Source organism: Eubalaena glacialis, chromosome X (genome assembly GCF_028564815.1).
Source record: "Eubalaena glacialis isolate mEubGla1 chromosome X, mEubGla1.1.hap2.+ XY, whole genome shotgun sequence".
Taxonomy (NCBI): Eukaryota; Metazoa; Chordata; class Mammalia; order Artiodactyla; family Balaenidae; genus Eubalaena; species Eubalaena glacialis.
In genome coordinates this window covers 77,789,417-77,810,881 of record NC_083736.1, presented here as the reverse complement: position 1 = coordinate 77,810,881, position 21,465 = coordinate 77,789,417, and the positions used below count along the sequence as shown (strand labels likewise).

At 34.8% G+C, this 21,465-nt stretch overlaps 1 protein-coding gene across 1 annotated transcript in view; it reads left to right on the top strand.

The window, feature by feature from the left end:
• POF1B (POF1B actin binding protein) overlaps positions 1 to 21,465 on the top strand; it is an 85,498-nt gene that overhangs the window by 56,428 nt on the left and 7,605 nt on the right. The window contains exons 7-14 of the mRNA XM_061178669.1: positions 812 to 839; positions 2,016 to 2,090; positions 7,765 to 7,857; positions 8,699 to 8,812; positions 9,615 to 9,767; positions 10,081 to 10,200; positions 11,878 to 12,006; positions 12,821 to 12,903. Of these exons, the coding sequence (XP_061034652.1) occupies positions 812 to 839; positions 2,016 to 2,090; positions 7,765 to 7,857; positions 8,699 to 8,812; positions 9,615 to 9,767; positions 10,081 to 10,200; positions 11,878 to 12,006; positions 12,821 to 12,903 (795 nt within the window). The remainder of the gene's footprint in view (positions 1 to 811; positions 840 to 2,015; positions 2,091 to 7,764; positions 7,858 to 8,698; positions 8,813 to 9,614; positions 9,768 to 10,080; positions 10,201 to 11,877; positions 12,007 to 12,820; positions 12,904 to 21,465) is intronic.

Sequence of the window (21,465 nt, the reverse complement as noted above, 5' to 3'; positions counted from 1 at the left end):
ACAAGTAGGCAAAAATAAAGGCCTATCTGTTGCCACTGGTAACGCTAGAACTGTATCCTTCCCAGCTTTCACCATTCCCCAAAGGAGCCAGTGCCGGACTGGTATAACCACTAACAATTCGCTTGCAGCATTTGCCTATGTAACATGGCTTCACAAAGGGCCTTCCAACCCTCATGGACAAACCTTCATTTTGATGCTGGAAATTCTATTATCCCACTAGAATTTTGGTCATGCTGCTTAAGGCTATGTCCCTATGTAAACATTCCAATATCCTTTTAAGCTTTGTCACTGCTATACATACTGTAGTGTAGATTGAATGATTAGTGTAGATTACTCAGTCTTGCAAGTTTTGGTTTTGACTAAAAGGGTATGAATAACTTAAAGACACTGTAGGGAGAAGCTGCAATCAAGCATTGAAAGGGAGCAATACAAGGAGAAAAAGGAGGTGGAAATAGAAAATGACTATTATTGTTATTTGTTCACTCAGATAGTATTTCTTGCCAAACTGAGGACTTCTACATCTAGTCACAAATAAACTGGTGTTAATGAATGGTACTAATTCTGCATATTATATTGGTTTGTTATTTGGATGTTGTTCATTTTTAATAGATTAGCTAATTCCAGGAAAATTAACTTTATTTTTGTCAAGTGCCATTTTAGTTAGCTTTAAATTTTTCATTAAGATTATAAATTTCATTTGGATATATTATATATCAAAAAGTAAGGTAAAATATTTAGAACACTAACATTTATATATGTCAATGTATATATTTTCCTAAAGTTGTCTGTTTTTTTTTTTTCATTCTTGCAGCAAACAAGACTTTGAGTCTACAGATGAGGTAAGTGCAAAAAGAGTTGAAAATCAAATATAGTTGATAACAAAGCAGATTCTGATACTTGCATTAATAATATTGTTTTTAGTTTGGTATTTTTATTAGACTGGAAACACAGATTAGTGAAAGAAATAATGATCCTTTTGCCTTTAAAATGATATAACCATTTATATCTTTGTAATGGCTTTAAAGGTGATAATTGTAAAAGTAATAATCATTCACACAAAAAATGTTTTATCAGCTGTCACCTTATAATTTAACTTGCCTTTGCCTATGAGAACATTTAAAAGTTCATTGACTACATACTCTCTGTTTTACAAAACTGAAATCTATGTTAACTAATTAAATAGCAAATTTAGTTTTAATGTATTTCGGAACCTTGTATGTCCCATGCCAAATAATCAGCAACTTGAAGTAAATATTTTCAAGTATGAATTCTAAATATTATGTATATACATTTTTGTAATAGTTACTTTTAATGGAATAAGTCATCAAATAGAGAAAGAACTGATTTCAAAGTAACAATCACAATGGCTTCTTTTGTGTTAATTTTCATCTTTATTTCCAATGTATTGACATACTGCATTTGTTACAATAATTCAGTAAGCCCTAAATTGCCTTTACGAAGTACTGACTTCAATTCAGCTTCTCACTTAAAATTTGTTGAAGCTTCTTAATGTTGCTGTGGCAACATCATAATCTTTCAAAAGTCACCACAGCTCTATGCAAATTCTCAGTAAACCTTTAATTTTATTTTATTTCCTCACATTTTCATTATTTAAAAAATCAGCCTTTAAAGTGTCATATCTACCACCCAACTAAACTTCCAGTTGTTAAAAAATACATGGAAATAAAGTGGTAATGGGATTTAAGTGACCACCCTTTTGTTTTTAAGTTGCTCTTTTAAAAAATAGAAATGGGACATCTGATTGATTGCCCCAAACTTCCCCCTAAACTTCCTGGAAATTCAAGGTTCTTTCCATGGTGTATGTAGTATAATGAATTTTTTAAAAAGTAAGAACTGATAATGCTAGAAGTAAAGTTTGTGGCAACTATTACCCAGAAAGTGAAATAATCTTCTGATGTCCGTAAAAATATGTCCCTCTCTACAAAAGTCTGCTGACCCTCTGATTAAAACACTAACATGTATCTGTTGAAGGATAAGCCTCTCTTTTCTCACAGTCAGAAGACATTGAATCGTTGATTCCTAAAGGATTGTCAGAATTTACAAAACAGCAAATTCGCTATATTCTGCAGGTGAGATGGGGTCAAGAGTGGCTGTGAAGGCAACACTAACAAACCACTAGCCTAGGATGTTTACTTTAATTAAGAACAGAAAGTCCCAAATAAAATTCCTATTTCACAAAAGTTGATTACATTTTGATTAAACAAGGGTTGCATTATAGTTTGGTCAGACTATCAAACACTAGTATTGAATGACTAGCATTCAGGAAATCATTACAGAAATATTCCGGGCTGTGGAATGCCCTTATTCTCTCCTCACTGCTGTAGCACAACCTGACTTTAACATATAGGATTTGCCTTCCTCTTCTCCATTCTACTTTCTATACCTCCCTACCCTACCCCTGGCAGATGGAAAGGCCAATGACTTGATTTTCCTGAATTGTGGAATGCTAGAGACCACTGCAACAGTAAATTCCCCTACACTGAAGGGAGAGACAGACCAAGACAGATCAAGATAGGTGCTAAAGAAATAAGGCTAAAATGAAGAGTACATGTGTTTGCAAGAAAGGATTCTAAAGATAATCTAGTTTTGTCTAGTGAGGCAAATTTCTAAGTTTGATATATGGTCTCAAATCTTTGTTGATCATCCAGATATTGGACCTGACATCTTATCTGTGAAACTTAAATGAAATATTTTTAGTGGCACACAGTCTGTATTATAAAGAGACAATGGTATGGGGAACACATATGCTCTGCAGAACCTGAATCTTGGATACATCCTTGATATTATTTCTGGTGGCAGGATGTCCATCCAAAGTGCATTCAAGGCCTATTTCCTCGAAAAACTCTGAGAATGTTTGCATCTAAGTTCCTGAGAAACATTAGTCTGTAGTTTTCTTGTATTTGCTTTGATTTTGGTGTCAGGATAATCTAGCTTCATGAAATGAATTAGTAAATGTCTCTTCCTTTTCTGTTTTCTGGAAGAAACTGTATAGACATGGTGTTAACTCTTCTTTAAACATTTGGTATAATCCTTCAGTGAAAATATCTGGGCATGGATATATATTTTTCAAGAGTTTAAAAAAATTCTAAATTCAATTCCTTAGTAGTTACAGGTCTAGTCAAATGATCTGTTTCATATTGGGTGAATTGTGGTAACCTGTGTTTTTCAAGGAAGTAGTCAATTTCAACTAAATTGTCAAATTTATATGTGCATAACTATTCACAGTATTCCCTTATTATCCTTTTGATGTCTGTGGGGTCTGTATTACTCTTCCCTATTTAACTCCTGACACTAGTGATTTGTGTCTTCTTTCTTTTTTTGTTGTCAGTCTTGGAGGTTTATCAATCTTATTGATTTTTTTCAAAGAACTATATTTTAGTTTTATTGATCTCTATTGTTTTCTTGTTTACACTTCCATTGATTTTTTTTCTCGTCTGTATTATTTCCTTCCTTTGCTTGCTTTTGGTTTATTTTGCTCTTCTTTATCTAGTTTCTTGATATAAAAAGATTATTGATTTCACACCTTTTCTATTTTCTAATGTAAGCATTTAGTGCTGTAAATATCCTCTCAGCATGGCTTTAGTTGTGTCCCACAAGTTATGATATGTATTTTCATTTTCTTTCAGTTTTATATATTTTTTATCTCCCTGTAGACTTCTGCTTTGACTGGTGGATTATTTAGAAGTGTATTGTTTACTTTCCAAGTGTTTAGAGATTTTCCTATTGTCTTTCTGTTATTCATTTCTAGTTTGATTCCACTGTGGGCAGAAAATATACTCTGTATGAGATCAATTTTTTTGAAATGCTTAAGTTTTATAGTCAAGGATATGGTCTATTTTGGTATATGTTCTATGGGAATATGAAAGGAATGTGCATCTGTTGTTGGATGAAGTATTCTATAAATGCTGATTAGATCCTTTGGTTGATGGTATTGTTGAATTATTGTATTATGTATTCTTGCTCATTTTCTGCTAAGCAGTACGATCAGTTGCCGAGAGAGGGGTATAATAGTGTTCAGTTATATCTGTGGGTTTTTCTATTTCTCCTTTCAGTTCTATCAGTTTTTGTTTGATACATTTTGTAGCTCTGTTGTCTGGTGCATAAACATTTAGGATTGCTATGTCTTCTTGGTGGACTGACTCTTATTATGTAATGTCCCTCTGTGTCCCTGGTAATTTTCTTTGCTCTGAAGTCATTTTTATCTAATATCAATAGCACTCCTTTGTTTTGATTAATGTTTGCATGGTATATCTTTTTTCCCAGCTTTTTAATTTCATTATGTATATTTTAATTTTCATTATCTTTGAAATGAATTTCTTATAGAAAACACATAGTGAGGTCATGTTTTTTCTTATCACTCTGTCAATCTGTCTTTTAACTGGTGTATTTAGACCAAGTTGTAATTATTGATATGTTAGGGCTAGATCCGCCATTGTGTTTTCTGTTTGTTCTGTTTTTTGTTTCTCTGTTTTCTTTGTCTTGCTTTCATGTGGATTACTTGAATATGTTTTAGAATTCCATTTTGATTTACCTCTAGTGCTTTTGAGTGTATCTCGTAGTATAGCTTTTTTAGGGGTTGCTCTAAGTATTACATTATATATCCATAACTTATCCCCGTGTATTGGTGTCAACATTTTATCAGTTTCAGTGAACTGCAGAAAATTTTGCTTCTTTTATCTTTCTTTAACCTCCACATTTATAATTTTTAAAATATTTTCTCTACAGGCATTGACAGCCACATCAGACAGTGTTATATATATATATTTTTTGCTTCAATCTTCAAATATAATTTAGAAAATGCAAAAGGAGAAGGAAAGCCCACTGTATTTACCTATAGTTTTGCTTACTGTGTTACTTCTTCCTTCTTGATATTCCAAATTCCTTCTTTTATTATTTTCTTTTCTTCAGAGAACTTCCTTCAGCCATTTTTTTAAGGGTAGGTCTGCTAGTGAAAAATTCTTTTCTTTCCTCTGAAAATGTGATTTCCCCTTCATTCCTAAAGGTTGTTTTCATTGCATACAGAATTTGTAGTTGACAATTCTTTTCTTTTATCACTTTAAAAATGTATGCCACTTCCTTCTGGCCTCTATGATTTTTCATGAGAAATCGGTTGTCATTTGAATTGCTATTCCCAATAGTTAAGGTTTCTCTTGCTGCTTTTAATATTTTAAATTTATCTTCAGTTTTAAGAAGTTTGCCTCATATGTCCAGGCATGGATTTCTTTGGGTCTATCCTTTTTAGGGTTTGCTCAACTTCTTAAATCTGTCTATGTTTTTTTTGCTAATTTGGGGAAGTTTTCAGCCATTATTTCTTCATATACTTTTCCAGCTCCCCCTCTTTCTTTTTTCCTTCTAGGATTCTGATGACATGAATGTTAGATATATGTCATACTCCCATTGGACACTGAGGCTCTGTTAAATTTTCTTCCAATCTATTTTTTCTCTGATGTTCAGAACTGAGTATTTTCTATTGTTCTGTCTTCAAGTTCACTGATTCTTTGCTCTATGCTTTCCATTCTGCTTTTGAGTCCATCCACTGAGGTTTTTGTTTTTTAGTTATTGAGTTTTCAGTCCTAAAATTTTCATTTAGTTACTCTTTATAGCTTCTGTTTGTTTTCTGAGATTTTCTGTTTTGTTGCTGAGACTTTCTATTTTTTATTTGTTTTAGATCTTTGTAATTTCTTGTTGAAACTGTTTTAAATTCGGTGTGTTTTTTAAATTAATTTTTATTAGAGTATTGTTGCTTTACAATGTTGTGTTAGTTTCTTGCTGTACAGCAAAGTGAATCAGTCTTACATACACATATATCCCTTCTTTTTTAGATTTCCTTCCCATTTAGGTCACCACAGAGCACTGAGTAGAGTTCCCTGTGCTACACAGTAGGTTCTCATTCGTTATCTATTTTACACATAGTAGTGTATTTATGTCAGTCCCAATCTCTCAGTTCATCCCACCCCTCCCTTCCCCTCTTGGTAACCATAAGTTTGTTCTCTACATCTGTGACTCTATTTCTGCTTTGCAAATAAGTTCTTCTCTACCATTTTTCTAGATTCCACATACAAGTGATATTATGTGATATTTGTTTTTCTCTTTCTGACTTACTTCACTCTGTATGACTGTTTCTAGATCCATCCACGTCTCTGCAAATGGCACTATTTTGTTCCTTTTTATGGCTGAGTAATATTCCATTGTATATATGTGCCACATCTTCTTTATCCATTCCTCTGTTGATGGACATTTAGGTCACTTTGAAACATTTTTAAGATGGCTGCTTTAAAATCCTTGTCAGCTAATTCTAACTTTTCTGATATCTTGATGTTGGCATGTACTAACCCTTTTTTCTTATCAAGTTGAGATTTCCTGGTTCTTAGAATAAGTGATTTTTTTAAATTGAAACCTGGACATTTTGGGTATTATGTTCTGACTTTGGATCTTATTCACATCTTCTGTTTTAGCAGGCCTCCTCAGATACTGAGCAACAGGGGAAGTAGGGGCATGACCTGTTACTGCCAGGTGGGGGTGGAAGTCCAGGTTCCCCACTCTGCCTCTGTTGACACAGGTTGGGGGAGTAGCTCTTTGTTCTTCCTTGGCAGGTGTAGGAAGTGTGGCTCTCTACTAGGCTCCCACTGAAAATACCCTGGTTTGGATGGGGAGGTGTGTTGTGTTACTGTTCCCTTGTTGGCCTCTACTGACACTGCAAGGTGAGTGGCCTCACTTCTGTTGGGCAACGATGAAAGTCTTGACACTTCACTAAGAATTCTCTGACATCACCCAAGCAGGGAGGTTGAGAGAGAGAGTCTACGTTCCCTTCTTGGCTTTTGATGGTTTGGGTGGACGTAGAATAGAGTTGCAGATTTTTTTCTGTGGTGTTTGGCTGGAGTAGACTGGTTATTATCTAAATGCTATCTGCCTTGCTAGGCTGCCCTTTTCCTGGTACTTTGGGTAGAGAGAGCAGGCTTTTCTAGGGACTTTTGTTGTCTGTATCCACTGGTTTCCCCAATACCACTCATATATGAAGCAAAAAGAAAACCCAGGAAATCACTTCTGTATTATTCCTTAGCTCCCAATGTTCTCAACCAGACTTCATTCTTTTTTTTTAACTTTCAGAGTCTTTTTATGTTTGTTTTATACATAAAGTACAGGGTTTTTAGTTAGACTTAGCAGGAAATATAGAGAAAAGTATTTCTGCTCCATCTTTTCAGAAACAGAAGTTGCCTGTTTTTAAAACCATTTTTCTTTGAAGAAATGAGTTTAATCTAGTTAAAGGGTTTTTCTCCCTCTTTAAAATTTGAGACATTTCTATACTTCAAGGTTAAACTTAATTTGTATTAGATTCTTCTCAACTCAGGCAAAATCCATGCATTTGGCAACACACTTAGGGAGATGCAATTTATTACTTGAAGGTTGACTATCTCATCTTTTCTAATCTTTAAATAGAGAAGAAAAGTTAATTTGAGAATTTGCTGATACATTTCTGTCGTGAGAAAGATGATACTTTATCATGGAAAAAATAAGAGACCCTTGTTTTAATAGCATAGCTATGATCTCTTCAGGGATATTGCTTGGATTACTAATGCATGTTATTGACCAAATGCCCTGCATCACTATTCTAATATTGTCATATCAAAAATAAAACTGTTAATAAGTTTGCTTGTAGGAATAGAAAAATAAGATTATTATTACTTATACTGCCTATTTTTAAATGCTAGTAAAAATAAACCATCAATCATTTTCTTCCTCCAGATGAGGGGTATGTCTGATAAATCACTCCGGCTAGTGCTGTCCACATTCAGCAACATACGGGAGGAGCTTGGACATCTTCAGAATGACTTGAGAGTAACATTTATTTTGATTTTTCTTTCCAAATCTTTTCTAGTTCCTAGCTTCATAACATAGAAATCAAAGCATTCAGTATACCTTTTCAAAATTTAATACAACACAACAACATTGTGCTCACCCAGATATAGTTATTTTCTTGAAACAGTTAATTGGGGTTGGGAGAGAGGAGTAAAGAGTTATCCAATGTGAAAATGAAAGAAAGTTGGGTGCACACTTATTACTTAGTTTACCGCTAAGGTAATTTAATGCTTAAAGCCAGGGAGTAGTTTGTAAAATTAGAATAATCTGACTCTGATTCAGAATTTCCCCTTTTCTGTAATAATAAAGCATACTTTGAATTTCTTTGAATACTTGAAAACTTCTTTCTCCAAGAACTTAACATTTTCTATTTTCTATTTTAATTGGTGTTCTTCATGACATCAGCTAGATACATTCAGAATACGTTCCATACAATGAATAACTCCTTGAGGACTTTGGAGTGGGTTTTCTTGTTTCTGGGTTCTGATGAACACATTTAGGCTCTTAATTTGAAAATTCACCACCTGCTGGGATTAACAAGGGTCTTTGTAGATTGAAGAAAAACATTAAAATAATTCAAAAGGTTCTGCTTCATTGTACTTACAATTAGTCAATTCATCAAAATGTCCATTGATGCGGGTTTTTAAATTTTCAATCCTTTGTATCCCATAGTTTGATTAACTTTTAAGAATTCTGTTTTATTAAACAACTACAAATGAAACAAGTGCTTATTTAAACCTTCTAATGTAAACAGGTCTTTGTATTACATAACTGTTGACAGGTTTCTGTAATTCTGAGTCATAAATAATTTTGCTTCTAGTCACTGGAAAATGACAAGATAAGATTTGAGAAAGACTTGGCATTCAAAGAAACTCAAATAAAAGAGTATGAAGAACTCTTAGCATCAGTGAGAGCAAATAATCGCCAGCAGCAGGTAAGTTGACATTTTCTTTGATAATAAATTTGATAGTTTTTCATATGCACAATTACTAGCACATTGGAGTTATGAGATATAATCCAGACACTTAAAATATGATAGAACAATTTGTTCATATGGGAATTGAGTGGCTTTTGGTATTTCCAATTACTGAAGCCCTCTCAGAAAAATAGATAACCCCAAGTATTTTAGATAGAAAGTATATACAATCCACAATTACCTTTTTTGTTGGGTGACAAAAATTGTATAAATATTGAAAATCTAAGTTCACTCGTTCATTTAATCTACTAATGTGTCAATAAAAGTTTTTGTAGATCTTAACACGTGTTTGTGCAATGAATAACTGAATGAAGGAACTCTAGAAGATTTCTCCATATACCTGAGCAGAGAAGATTCTTAGGAAATCGTAATGAGTCTCTGAGACCTGTCCATTCCTAAAATTCACTCCCATGACAGTCCCAAGTTTTGGCTGAGTTTTCATTTGTCACATAATCAGGCATATGGTCATTTTGGTGCCTACTAGAAGGCAGGTTACGGTATTGTCAAAAAGCAGCAAGAGTCAGATTGCTAGATTGGTACATTGAACATTCATCTAATCTTGATTCCTTCTCACTCAAGATAGGCAAGTGAGGGTAATGTCTTTCATAGCTGATTTAACTTACCTTTTAAGGTTAAATATATAAGAAAACTGGGCATGGAAAAATATCAATATTTGCTTTGTTTCATTGAATTAATCAACTAAAAGCACTCTCTCCAAAAGTAGAATCCATTTGTCTTATTTACTGTGTCTTCTTTACAGCAAGGACTTGAAGACTCAACCTCAAAATGCCAAGCATTGGAAGAAAACAATCTTTCTCTTCGGCATACACTATCAGACATAGAATATAAACTAAAAGAACTGGAATACTGTAAGCATAATTTAGAGCAAGAGAATAAAAATCTTAGAGTGCAGGTATTCAAATTTTGTTTTGAATATATGTTATTGCCTTAGTTATATGGTTGTAATCCTAGCATTGGCTATATATATATATATATATATATCCACTTCATCTCGAGAAAATATGTAGACTGCTTTCTGATGATCTCACATGCAGTTAGGTCTTAACTCACTGCCATTTGAGCTGTGTAATGCAGTTCCTAAAAATCACTCTCATTATTTCAATGTCTTGTTTAATCAAGTGGTTTTCATCTATTAATGTCTTGTAATATAATATGTATTTCCTTCATAACAGTCTAACTACAGAAATTTATTTTGTCTTGTGTAGCTTTCAGAGACTTGCACAGGCCCGATGCTGCAGGCTAAAGTGGATGAGATTGGCAACCATTACATGGAGATGGTAAAAAACTTAAGAATGGAGAAAGATAGAGAGATCTGCAAACTAAGGGTATGTAGATCCTACACTGCATAAATACACAGTTCAGCACAAACTTTCTAATAAGATAATGATAGTCTCAAGTTTAATGCTACAAAGAAAAATCAACCAAAGGTAGAGTTTTAGGAGTATGCCATAGAACCATTTGTTTAAATACATATCATTATGTAGGGAATATTGTTAAATTGTCTTGTAATTTAGCTTCATCTTTTCTAGGAAAGCAAAAGAAGACCTTAAGTTCAGGGTTGTTGATTTTTAATTTCTATTTATTTATTTATTTATTTTTGGTGACGGGGGAACATTTTATGATCTTCCCTAAAGCCTGCTCTATGCAGCCAAGCAACTTTCAAGATTATCCAGTGAAGCCACATTTGACTTCATAAATATCCTCACTTGATTTTGCAGGATGATGGCTAGCAAGAGTTTTGTCAAGCACATGGATAAAAACTGTTGAATTATATACCTGTAATTGGCATCAAAATTAAGGTGATATTTGTGAGAATAAATATACATTGCCTTATTTTGTCATTCTAGGTCAAATTGACTAACCCTTAATTTACTGATTCCTAATTGTAGTTATATAAACTCAAATATTTTAATAGAAAAACTGACCACAGTGTTTTCTCTCTAAATATAATGTATAGTCTTTACCAAAAATCAAAATGAAACAAAATAGAATTTGTTCAAAAGTTTGCTGATTTTTCTTGCAGATTTCCTCCACTGGTTTCTTTTCCATCTGAACGTTACTAATAACACTTTAACCTAAACAACCATCTGTGCACACATAATGCAGTAAAGAGGGAAATGGACAGGATTTGCAGTCAGAAGACTTGTCATGGAGTTGCAGCTATGTTGCTTACTAGCTGTTGTGCCTTTGTGTCTCTGGATCTCATTTACCTGTTTTGTAAATAAAGATTATAATAATACTTATCTTGGAGGGCTGCTGTGAGGACTGAGATGAGTCATGAAGGAGGAATATGTTGTGAACTGCAAATTATGATATAATATTTGTTATTGAGTTTTCCTTAATTAGTATTTGAAGGAATATAAAGTACCTGTTTTCTTAGCTTTATTTTAATTCTTGTTGCCTAGGACTTTTACTTAAGTAATGCCTAAGCCTAAATAGTAAAGTCACCTTTTAAAAATGAGAAATTTCTTGGACTTCCCTGGTGGTCCAGTAATAAAGAATCCACCTTACAATGCAGGGGACTCGGGTTCGATCCCTGGTCAGGGAACTAAGATCCCACATGCCATGGGGCAACTAGAGCCCACGCGCCACAACTACTGAGCTCGTGCACCTCAACTAGAGAGCCCGCATTGCCACAAACTACAGAGCCCATGTGCTCTGGAACCTGCGCACCACAACTAGAAAAGGGAAAACCTGCACGCCACAATTAGATAGAAGCCTCAATGAAGATCCCACGTACTGCAACTAAGATCCGACGCAACCAAAAATAAAAAATTAAAAAATAAACAATAAATCTTAAAAAAAAATGAGAAATTCCTAATTGGCATTTCAGTTCACATATTACATTCATAAAGCTCTTTAAATGTTTATAACTATTGGTATTTTGCTCTTCATTTCATAACTAGCTGTATGACTTTATGTCACTTAACCTCTTTGGAACTCGGTTACCCATTTTGTTAAATGAGAATTATAATAATTCTTAGTTCTTTTTAAATCCTTAGACTCAATTAAATCAGTACCAAAAAGATGTTTCAAGAAGAGAAGGAAGTTGCAGTGACTTCCAACTCAAGATTCACGAACTGACAAGCTTGCTGGAAGAGAAGGATTCCCTTATAAAGCGTCAATCAGAGGTAACAGAGAAGGGGTCAAGGTGGAGATGAACCATACAACTCAGCCCCGTAGGATAAATACTTCCCACAAACTATAAAAAGACATGTTTCCAAGACTTACTTTATTCATGAAGTAGAATGTGAGTGCCTATGAGAAGTAGAAGACTCACATTTCAGGAGAAATAATTCAAATGAAAGCTAGAATTGAAGCAAAAAATATGTGCTATTGTGCCTTTAATAATTTTAAGACATTGATTTTCTACCTCATTAGCAGTCAAACTCCCAATAAGGCTGTGAGCTGCTTCAGCAAGGGACTGTGTTATATTCCTTTCTATGTCGGTAGCATGTAGCCCAAGATCTGTCATAAAATAGGTACTGAAGGAAGAAACTACCCAAATGGTGGCTAATGTTGTATTGCTGTTATTGAACAAATGGTACTTGTAGTAACGTTCAGTGATAGATTTTCTGTTAGGAAACAATATCTGCTTCCATATTGAAATTTCATACTTTTCTGTTATAGCTACACATTTAAATCTTTTTGGAACAAAAGTTTTCACATCTTCATCTTGAGAATCATGCCCATTCTATCTCATGTTATCCCTTAAGTATAGAACCAGTTAGTGGATTCCTGCAGAGACTTATAATGTAACTGATTAGGTACCATGAAGCAAGACTATATGGAATTCAACAAGTGGGATTGGAACGTTCTTACCTCAAGGCTAAAAAGGAAGGGAAAAAAGTAATTATTCTTAGTAACCTTGTTAAATGATCAAACATACTTCTTACCTCATGTTTCTATGGTTTTCAAATGATTATATTGTTTTTTATTTGTAAGGAACTCTCGAAGTTGAGACAAGATATATATTCATCTCATAACCAACCCTCCAGTGGTGGAAGGACAACTATTACCACTAGAAAGTAATGTATTTTTAATGAAATTTGGATATGACTTTGGTTATGATAATCCAAATTATAGCATGTTTAACTGATATATACGCCCCTAGACAGAGTTTGGTGTTTTCTGCTGGCCAATAATTCTACTGAAGAATGAATGTTCACAAAAAGACATAGCTATTATGGTCAACAAAATTCAAGAGCACACTTTTACTGTATTTACAATACAGTAAATACAATGAAAGTGAAAAGCAAATAATTAGTTGTTTAACCAACCATATTAGTCAGGACTCTTTCAGTTGCACATGCCAGAAACCCAACTTAAACTGGGAATTAGTTAATTCATGTAATTGGGATTGCTTGGTGTCCAAATGGATTTGTGTGATCAAAATATGTCTTCAGAAATCTGTCTTTATCTTTTGGCTCTGCTCTTTCCTGCATAAACGTCATTCTTAGGCAGGGTCTCTCCTCATGTTAGCAGTACGACCATAGCTTACATCTCAACAATTTAGCAAAACCAAATAGAAAGTGACTCTTTATGAATAGTTTCAGCAAAAGTCTATTTTGGATATTTCATATAAATGGAATAATCAAAATGTGGTCTTTGGTGACTGAATTCTTTCACTTTGCATGTTTTCAAGATTCATCCATGTTTTAGCATGAGTCAGTACTTCATTGATTTTTGTTACTAAATAATAGTCCATTTTATGGATGTACAACCTTTTATTTATCCATTCATCAACTGATGGACATTTAGGGGCTGTTTTCAATTTTGAAAAATGCTACTGTAAATATCTGGGTACAAATCTGTGTGGACATATGTGTTCATTTATTTGAGTATATAAAGAAGAGTAGAATTGCTGAGCACATGGTAACTCTGTTTAACTTTTTGAAGAACTGCTAAACTTTTCCAAAACAGCTGCACCATTTTACATTCCCACCAGTGGTGTAAAAGGATTCCAATTTCTCTCCATCCTCCCAAACATTTGTTATTGTCCATCTGTTGGGTTGTAGCATTCTAAGGGGTGGGAAGTGGTATCTCATTGCACTCTTGATTTGTAGTTCTCCAATAATTAGTGTTGCATAGTATTTTTTCATATGCTTATTGGCCATTTGTATATCTTCTTGAAGAAATGACTAAAGTCTTTCTTCATTTTTAAATTGTGTTATTTTCTATTTTATTGTTGAATTGCAAGAGCTATTTATATATTCTGGATACAAGTCCCTTACCAGAGATATGATTTGCAAACATTTTCTTCCATTCCATGGATTGTCTTTTCACTATCTTGATTGTATCATTTGCAACACAAGTTTTTAATTTTGAGAAAGTCCAATACATCTATTTTTTCTTTACTCGTGCTTTTGGTATCATATGTAAGAAACTATTGACTAATACAAGGTCATTAATATTTACACCCACATTGTCTTCTAAAGAGTTTTATATTTTTATCTATTACATTTAGATTTAGGATCCATTTGAGTTAATTTTTTATATGTTGTAAATTAGGTATCCAAGTTCATTCTTGTGAATGCGGATATCCAGTTGTCCCAGACTCATTTATGGAATATGCTATCCTTTCCCCCATTAAATTGACTTGGCATCCTTGTCAATCAAACTACCATAAATGTAAGGGCAAATATATAGACTCTCAGTTTTACTCCATTAATCTATTTATCTGTCTTTATGCTAGTACTACACTGTCTTGATTATTATAGCATTTTAGTTAAGTTGTGAAATCAGGAGTGTGAGTCTTTAAACTGTTCTTTTCAAGAAAGCTTTAGCTGTTCGTGGTCTTTTGCTTTTCCATATGAGATTTAGGTTAAGCTTGTTATTTTCGGTTAAAAAAGATCCCACTGGAATTTTTACAGAAAATTCATTGAATATGTAGGACACTTTAGGTATTATTGCCATGTAAATGAAACTGTCTTCTGGTCAATAAGCATGGGATCCTTTTCAATTTAGATCCTCTTTAATTTCTTTTTCAAAAAATTTTATTGGAGTATAGTTGATTTACAATGTTGTGTTAACATTCAGGTGTACAGCAAAGTGAATCAGTTATACATATACATATATCCACTCTTTGTTTAGATTCTTTTACCATACAGGCAAGTACAGAGTACTGAATAGATTTCCCTGTGCTATACAGCAGGTCCTTATTAGTTAACTATTCTATATATAGTAGTGTGTTTATGTCAATCCCAACCTCTCAATTTATCCCTCCCCCGCTTATCCCCTGGTAACCATGTTTGTTTTCTACATCTGTGACTCTACTTCTGTTTTCTAAATAAGTTCATTTGTACCCTTTTTTTTAGATTCCACACATAAGCGATATCATATGGTATTTGTCTTTCTGAGTCTGACTTACTTTACTCACTATGACAATCTCTAGGTCCATCCATGTTGCCACAAATGGCATTATTTTGTTATTTTATGCAATAGTCCATTGTATATATGTACTGCATCTTCTTTATCCATTCCTCTTTTGATGAACATTTAAGTTGCTTCCATGTCCCAGCTACTGTAAATAGTGCTGCAGTGAACACTGTTCTGCATGTATCTTTTTGAATTATGGTTTTCTCCAGAAATATGCCCAGGAGTTGGGTTGCTTGGTCATATGGTAGTTCTATTTTTAGTTTTTTAAGGAACCTCCATACTGGTCTGCATAGTGGCTGTACCAATTGACATTCCCACCAACAGTGTAGGAGGGTTCCCCTTTCTCCATACCCTCTCCAGCATTTATTGTTTGTAAATTTTTTGATGATGGCCATTTTGACTGGTGTGAGGTGAAACCTCATTGTAGTTTTGATTTGCATTTTTCTAATAATTAGCAATGTTAAGCATCTTTTCATGTGCTTTTTGTCCACCTGTATGTCTTCTTTGGAGAAAAATCTATTTAGATTTTCAGCCCATTTTTTGATTGGGTTTTTTGATTTTTTGATATTGAGCTTCATGAACTGTTTGTATAGTTTGGAGATTAATCTCTTGTGGGTTGCTTCATTTGGAAATATTTTCTCCCACTCTGAGGATTGTCTTTTTGTTTTGTTTATGGCTTCCTTCATTGTGCAAAAGTTTTTAAGTTTAATTAGATCCCATTTGTCTTTTTTTGTTTTTATTTTCACTTTCACTATGCTAGGAGGTGGATCAAAAAAGAGTTTGCTGTGCTTTATATCAAAGAGTGTTCTACCTATGTTTTATTCTAAGAGTTTTATAGTGTCTGGCCTTACATTTAGGTCTTTAATCCATTTTGAGTTTATTTTTGAGTATGGTGTTAGGGAGTGTTCTAACTTCATTCTTTTACATGTAGCTCTCCAGTTTTCCCAGCACCACTTTTTGAAGAGACTGTTTTTTCTCCATTGTATATTCTTGCCTCTTTAGTCATAGATTATGTGACCATAGGTGCGTGGGTTTATCTCTGGGCTTTCTATCCTGTTCCGTTGATCTATATTTCTGTTTTGTGCTGGTACCATACTGTCTTGATGACTGTAGCTTTGTAGTATAGTCTGAAGTCAGGGAGCCTGATTCCTCCAGCTCCGTTTTTCTGTCTCAGGATTCCTGTGGCTATTCATGGTCTTTTCTGTTTCCATACAAATTGTAAAATATTTTGTTCTAGTTCTGTGAAAAATGCCATTGGTAATTTGATAAGGATTGCATTGAATCTGTAGATTGCTTTGGGTAGTATAGTCATTTTCTCAATATTGATTCTTCCAATCTAAGACTATGGTATATCTCTCCATCTGTTTGTGTCGTCTTTGATTTCTTTCATTGACATCTTGTAGTTTTCTGAGTACAGGTCTTTTGCCTCCTTTGATAGGTTTATTCCTAGGTATTTCATTCTTTTTGATGTGATGGCAAATGGGATTGTTTCCTTAATTTCTCTTTCTGATCTTTCGTTGTTAGTGTATGGGAATGCAAGAGATTTCTGTGTATTAATTTTGTATCCTGCAACTTTACCAAATTCACTGATTAGTTTTAGTAGTTTAATGGTAGAATCTTTAGGATATTCTATGTATATATCATGTCATCTGCAAACAGTGACAGCTTTACTTCTTCTTTTCTGAAATGGATTCTTTTCATTTCTTTTTTCTTCTGTGATTGCTGTGGCTGAAACTTCCAAAACTATGTTGAATAATAGTGGTGAGAGTGGGGAACCCTGTCTTGTTCCTGATCTTAGTGGAAATGGTTTGTTTTTCACCATTGAGAATGATGTCGCCTGTGGGTTTGTCATATATGGCCTTTATTATGGTGAGGTAAGTTCCCTCTATGCCTACTTTCTGGAGAATTTTTTTCATAAATGGGTGTTGAATTTTGTCAAAAGCTTTCTCTGCATCTATTGAGATTATCATATGGTTTTTATCCATCAGTTTGTTAATATGGTGTATCACATTGATTGATTTGCCTATATTTGAAGAATCCTTGCATTCCTGGGATAAACCTCACTTGATCATGGTGTATGATCCTTTTAAGGTGCTGTTGGATTCTGTTTGCTAGTATTTTCTTGAGGATTTTTGCATCTATGTTCATCACTAATATTGGCCTGTAGTTTTCTTTCTTTGTGATATCTTTGTCTGGTTTTGGTATCAGGGTGATGGTGGCCTCGTAGAATGAGTTTGGGAGTGTTCTTCGCTCTGCTATATTTCGGAAGAGTTTGAGAAGGATAGGTGTTAGCTCTTCTCTAAATGTTTGATAGAATTCGCCTGTGAAGCCATCTGGTCATGGGCTTTTGTTTGTTGGAAGATTTTTAATCACAGTTTCAATTTCAGTGCTTGTGATTGGTCTGTTTATATTTTCTGTTTCTTCCTGGTTCAATCTTGGAAGGTTGTGCTTTTCTAAGAATTTGTCCATTTCTTCCACGTTGTCCATTTTATTGGCATACAGTTGCTTGTAGTAATCTCTCATGATCCTTTGTATTTCTGCAATGTCAGTTGTTACTTCTCCTTTTTCATTTCTAATTCTGTTGATTTGAGTCTTCTACTTTTTTTTCTTGATGAGTCCAGCTAATGGTTTATCAATTTTGTTTATCATCTCATACAAGCAGCTTTTAGTTTTATTGATCTTTGCTATCGTTTCCTTCATTTCCTCTTCATTTATTTCTGATCTGATCTTTATGATTTCTTTCCTTCTGCTAACTGTAGGGGTTTTTTGTTCTTCTTTCTCTAATTGCTTTAGGTACAAGGTTAGCTTGTTTATTTGAGGTGTTTCTTGTTTCTTGAGTTAGGATTTTATTGCTATAAACTTCCCTCTTAGAACTGCTTTTGCTGCTTCCCATAGGTTTTGGGTCGTCGTGTTTTCATTGTCATTTGTTTCTAGGTATTTTTTGATTTCCTCTTTGATTTCTTCAGTGACCTCTTGTTCATTTAGTAGTGTATTGTTTAGCCTCCATGTATTGGTATTTTTTACAGATTTTTTTCCTGTAATTGACATCTAGTCTCATAGTGTTGTGGTCAGAAAAGATATTTGATATGATTTCAATTTTCTTAAATTTACCAAGGCTTGATTTGTGACCCAAGATATGGCCTATCCTGGAGAATGTTCCATGATCACTTGACAAGAAAGTGTATTCTGTTGTTTTTGGACAAAATGTCCTATAAATATCAATTAAGTCCATCTTGTTTAATGTATCATTTAAAGCTTGTGTTTCCTTATTTATTTTCATTTTGGATGATCTGTCCATTGGTGAAAGTGGGGTGTTAAAGTCTCCTACTATTATTGTGTTACTGTCGATTTCCCCTCTTATGGCTGTTAGCATTTGCCTTAAGTGTTGAGGTGCTCCTATGTTGGGTGCATAAACATTTACAATTGTTATATCTTCTTCTTGAATTGATCCCTTGATCATTATGTAGCGTCCTTCTTTGTCTCTTGTTACAGTCTTTATTTTAAAGTCTATTATGTCTGATATGAGAATTGCTACTCCAGCTTTCTTTTGATTTCCATTTGCACGGAGTATCTTTTTCCATCCCCTCACTTTCGGTCTGTATGTGTCCCTAGGTCTGAAGTGGGTCTCTTGTAGACAACATATATACGGGTCTTGTTTTTGTATCCATTCAGCCAGTCTATGTCTTTTGGTTGGAGCATTTAATCCATTTACATTTAAGTTAGTTATCGATATGTATGTTCCTATTATCATTTTCTTAATTGTTTTGGGTTTGTTGTTGTAGGTCTTTTCCTTCTCTTGTTTTTCCTGCTTAGAAAAGTTCCTTTAGCATTTGTTGTAAAGCTGGTTTGGTGGTGCTGAATTCTCTTAGCTTTTGCTTGTCTCTGAAGGTTTTAATTTCTCTTTCGAATCTGAATGAGATCTTTGCTGGGTAGAATAATCTTGGTTGTAGATTTTTCCATTTCATCACTTTAAATATTTCCTGCCACTCCTTTCTGGCTTGCAGAGTTTCTGCTGAAAGATCAGCTGTTAGCCTTATGGGGATTCCCTTGTATGTTATTTACTGTTTTTCCCTTGTTGCTTTTAATATTTTTTCTTTGTATTTAATTTTTGATAGTTTGATTAATATGTGTCTTGACATCTTTCTCCTTGGAGTTATTCTGTATGGGACTCTCTGCACTTTCTGGACTTGATTATTTCCTTTCCCATATTAGGGAAGTTTTCAACTGTAATCTCTTCAAATATTTTCTCAGTCCCTTTCTTTTTCTCTTCTTCTTCTGCGACCCCTATAATTCGCATGTTAGTGTGTTTAATGTCCCTGAGGTCTCTGAGACTGTCCTCAGTTCTTTTCATTCTTTTTCTCTTTATTCTGCTCTGCAGTAGTTATTTCCACTATTTTATCTTCCAGGTCACTTATCCGTTCTTCTGCCTCACTTATTCTGCTATTGATTCCTTCTAGAGAATTTTTAATTTCATTTGTTGTGTTGTTCTTCATTGTTTGTTTGCTCTTTCATTCTTCTAGGTCCTTGTTGAACGTTTCTTGTATGTTCTCCATTGTATTTGCAAGATTTTGGATCATCTTTACTATCATTACTCTGAATTCTTTTTCAGGTAGACTGCCTATTTCTTCTTCATTTGTTTGGTCTGGTGGGTTTTTACCTTGCTCCTTCATCTGCTTTGTGTTTCTCTGTCTTCTCATTTTGCTTAAGCTAATGTGTTTGGGGTCTCCTTTTCACAGGCTGCAGGTTCATAGTTCCCTTTGTTTTTGGTGTCTGCCCCCAGTGGGTAAGGTTGGTTCAGTGGGTTGTGTAGGCTTCCTGGTGGAGGGGACTGGTGCCTGTGTTCTAGTGGCTGAGGCCAGATCTTTTCTTTCTGGTGGGCAGGACTATGTCCAGTGGTGTGTTTCGGGGTGTGTGTGAACTTATTATGATTTTAGGCAGCTTCTCTGCTAGTGGGTGGGGTTGTGTTCCTGTCTTGCTGGTTGTTTGGCATAGGGTGTCCAGCACTGGAGCTTCCTGGTCATTGAGTGAAGCTTTGTCTTAGCGTTGAGATGGAGATCTCTGGGAGAACTTTTGCTGATTGATATTACGAGTGGCTGTTAGGTCTCTCGTGGACCAATATCCTGAACTCGGCTCTCCCAACTCAGAAGCTCAGGCCTGACACCCGGCCAGAGAACCAAGACCCTGTCAGCCACACAGCTCAGAAGAAAAGTGAGAAAAGAAAAAAGAAAGAAAAAAACATGAAGTTATTAAAATAAAAAATAAAAAATATTATTATAATAAAATAAAGTCATTAATAAAGAAAAGGAAGACAGCAAGTAAACCAATAAACTAATCCACCAATGATATAAGCGCTAGAAACTATCCTAAAAAACCGGACAGACAGAACCCTAGGACAAATGGTAAAAGCAAACCTATACAGACAAAATCACACAAAGAAGCATATACATACACACTCACAAAAATGGAAAAAGGAAAAAAATATATATATATATATAAATATAAGGAGGAGCGAAACCAAATCAATAAACAAATCTACCAATGATAATAAGCTCTAAATACTAAACTAAGGTAAACATAATACTAGAAACAAATTAGATGCAGAAAGCAAACCCCAATTCTATAGTTGCTCCTAAAGTCCACTACCTCAGTTTTGGGATGATTCATTGTCTATTCAGGTGTTCCACAGATGCAGGGTACATCAAGTTGATTGTGGAGATTTAATCCGCTGCTCCTGAGGCTGCTGGGAGAAATTTCCCTTTCTCTTCTTTGTTCACACAGCTCCTGGGATTCAGCTTTGGATTTGGCCCCGACTCTGCATGTAGGTCACCCTCTGGCATCTGTTCTTCTCCCAGGCAGGAGGGGGTTAAAGGATCAGCTGATTAGGGGGCTCTGGCTCACTCAGGCCGGTGGGTGGGAGGCGTACAGAATGCAGGGCAAGCCTGTGGTGGCAGAGGCCAGTAGTGACGTTGCAACAGCCTGAGGTGCTCTGTGTGTTCTCTTGAGGAAGTTGTCCCTGGATCACAGGACCCTGGCAGTGGCGGACTGTACAGGCTCCTGGGAAGGGTGGTGTAGATAGTGACCTGTGCTTGCACACAGGATTCTTGGTGGCTGCAGCAGCAGCGTTAGCGTTTCATGCCCGTCTCTGATGTACGCACTGATAGCCGCGGCTTGCTCCAGTCTCTGAAGCTCGTTTAGGCGGTGCTCTGAATCCT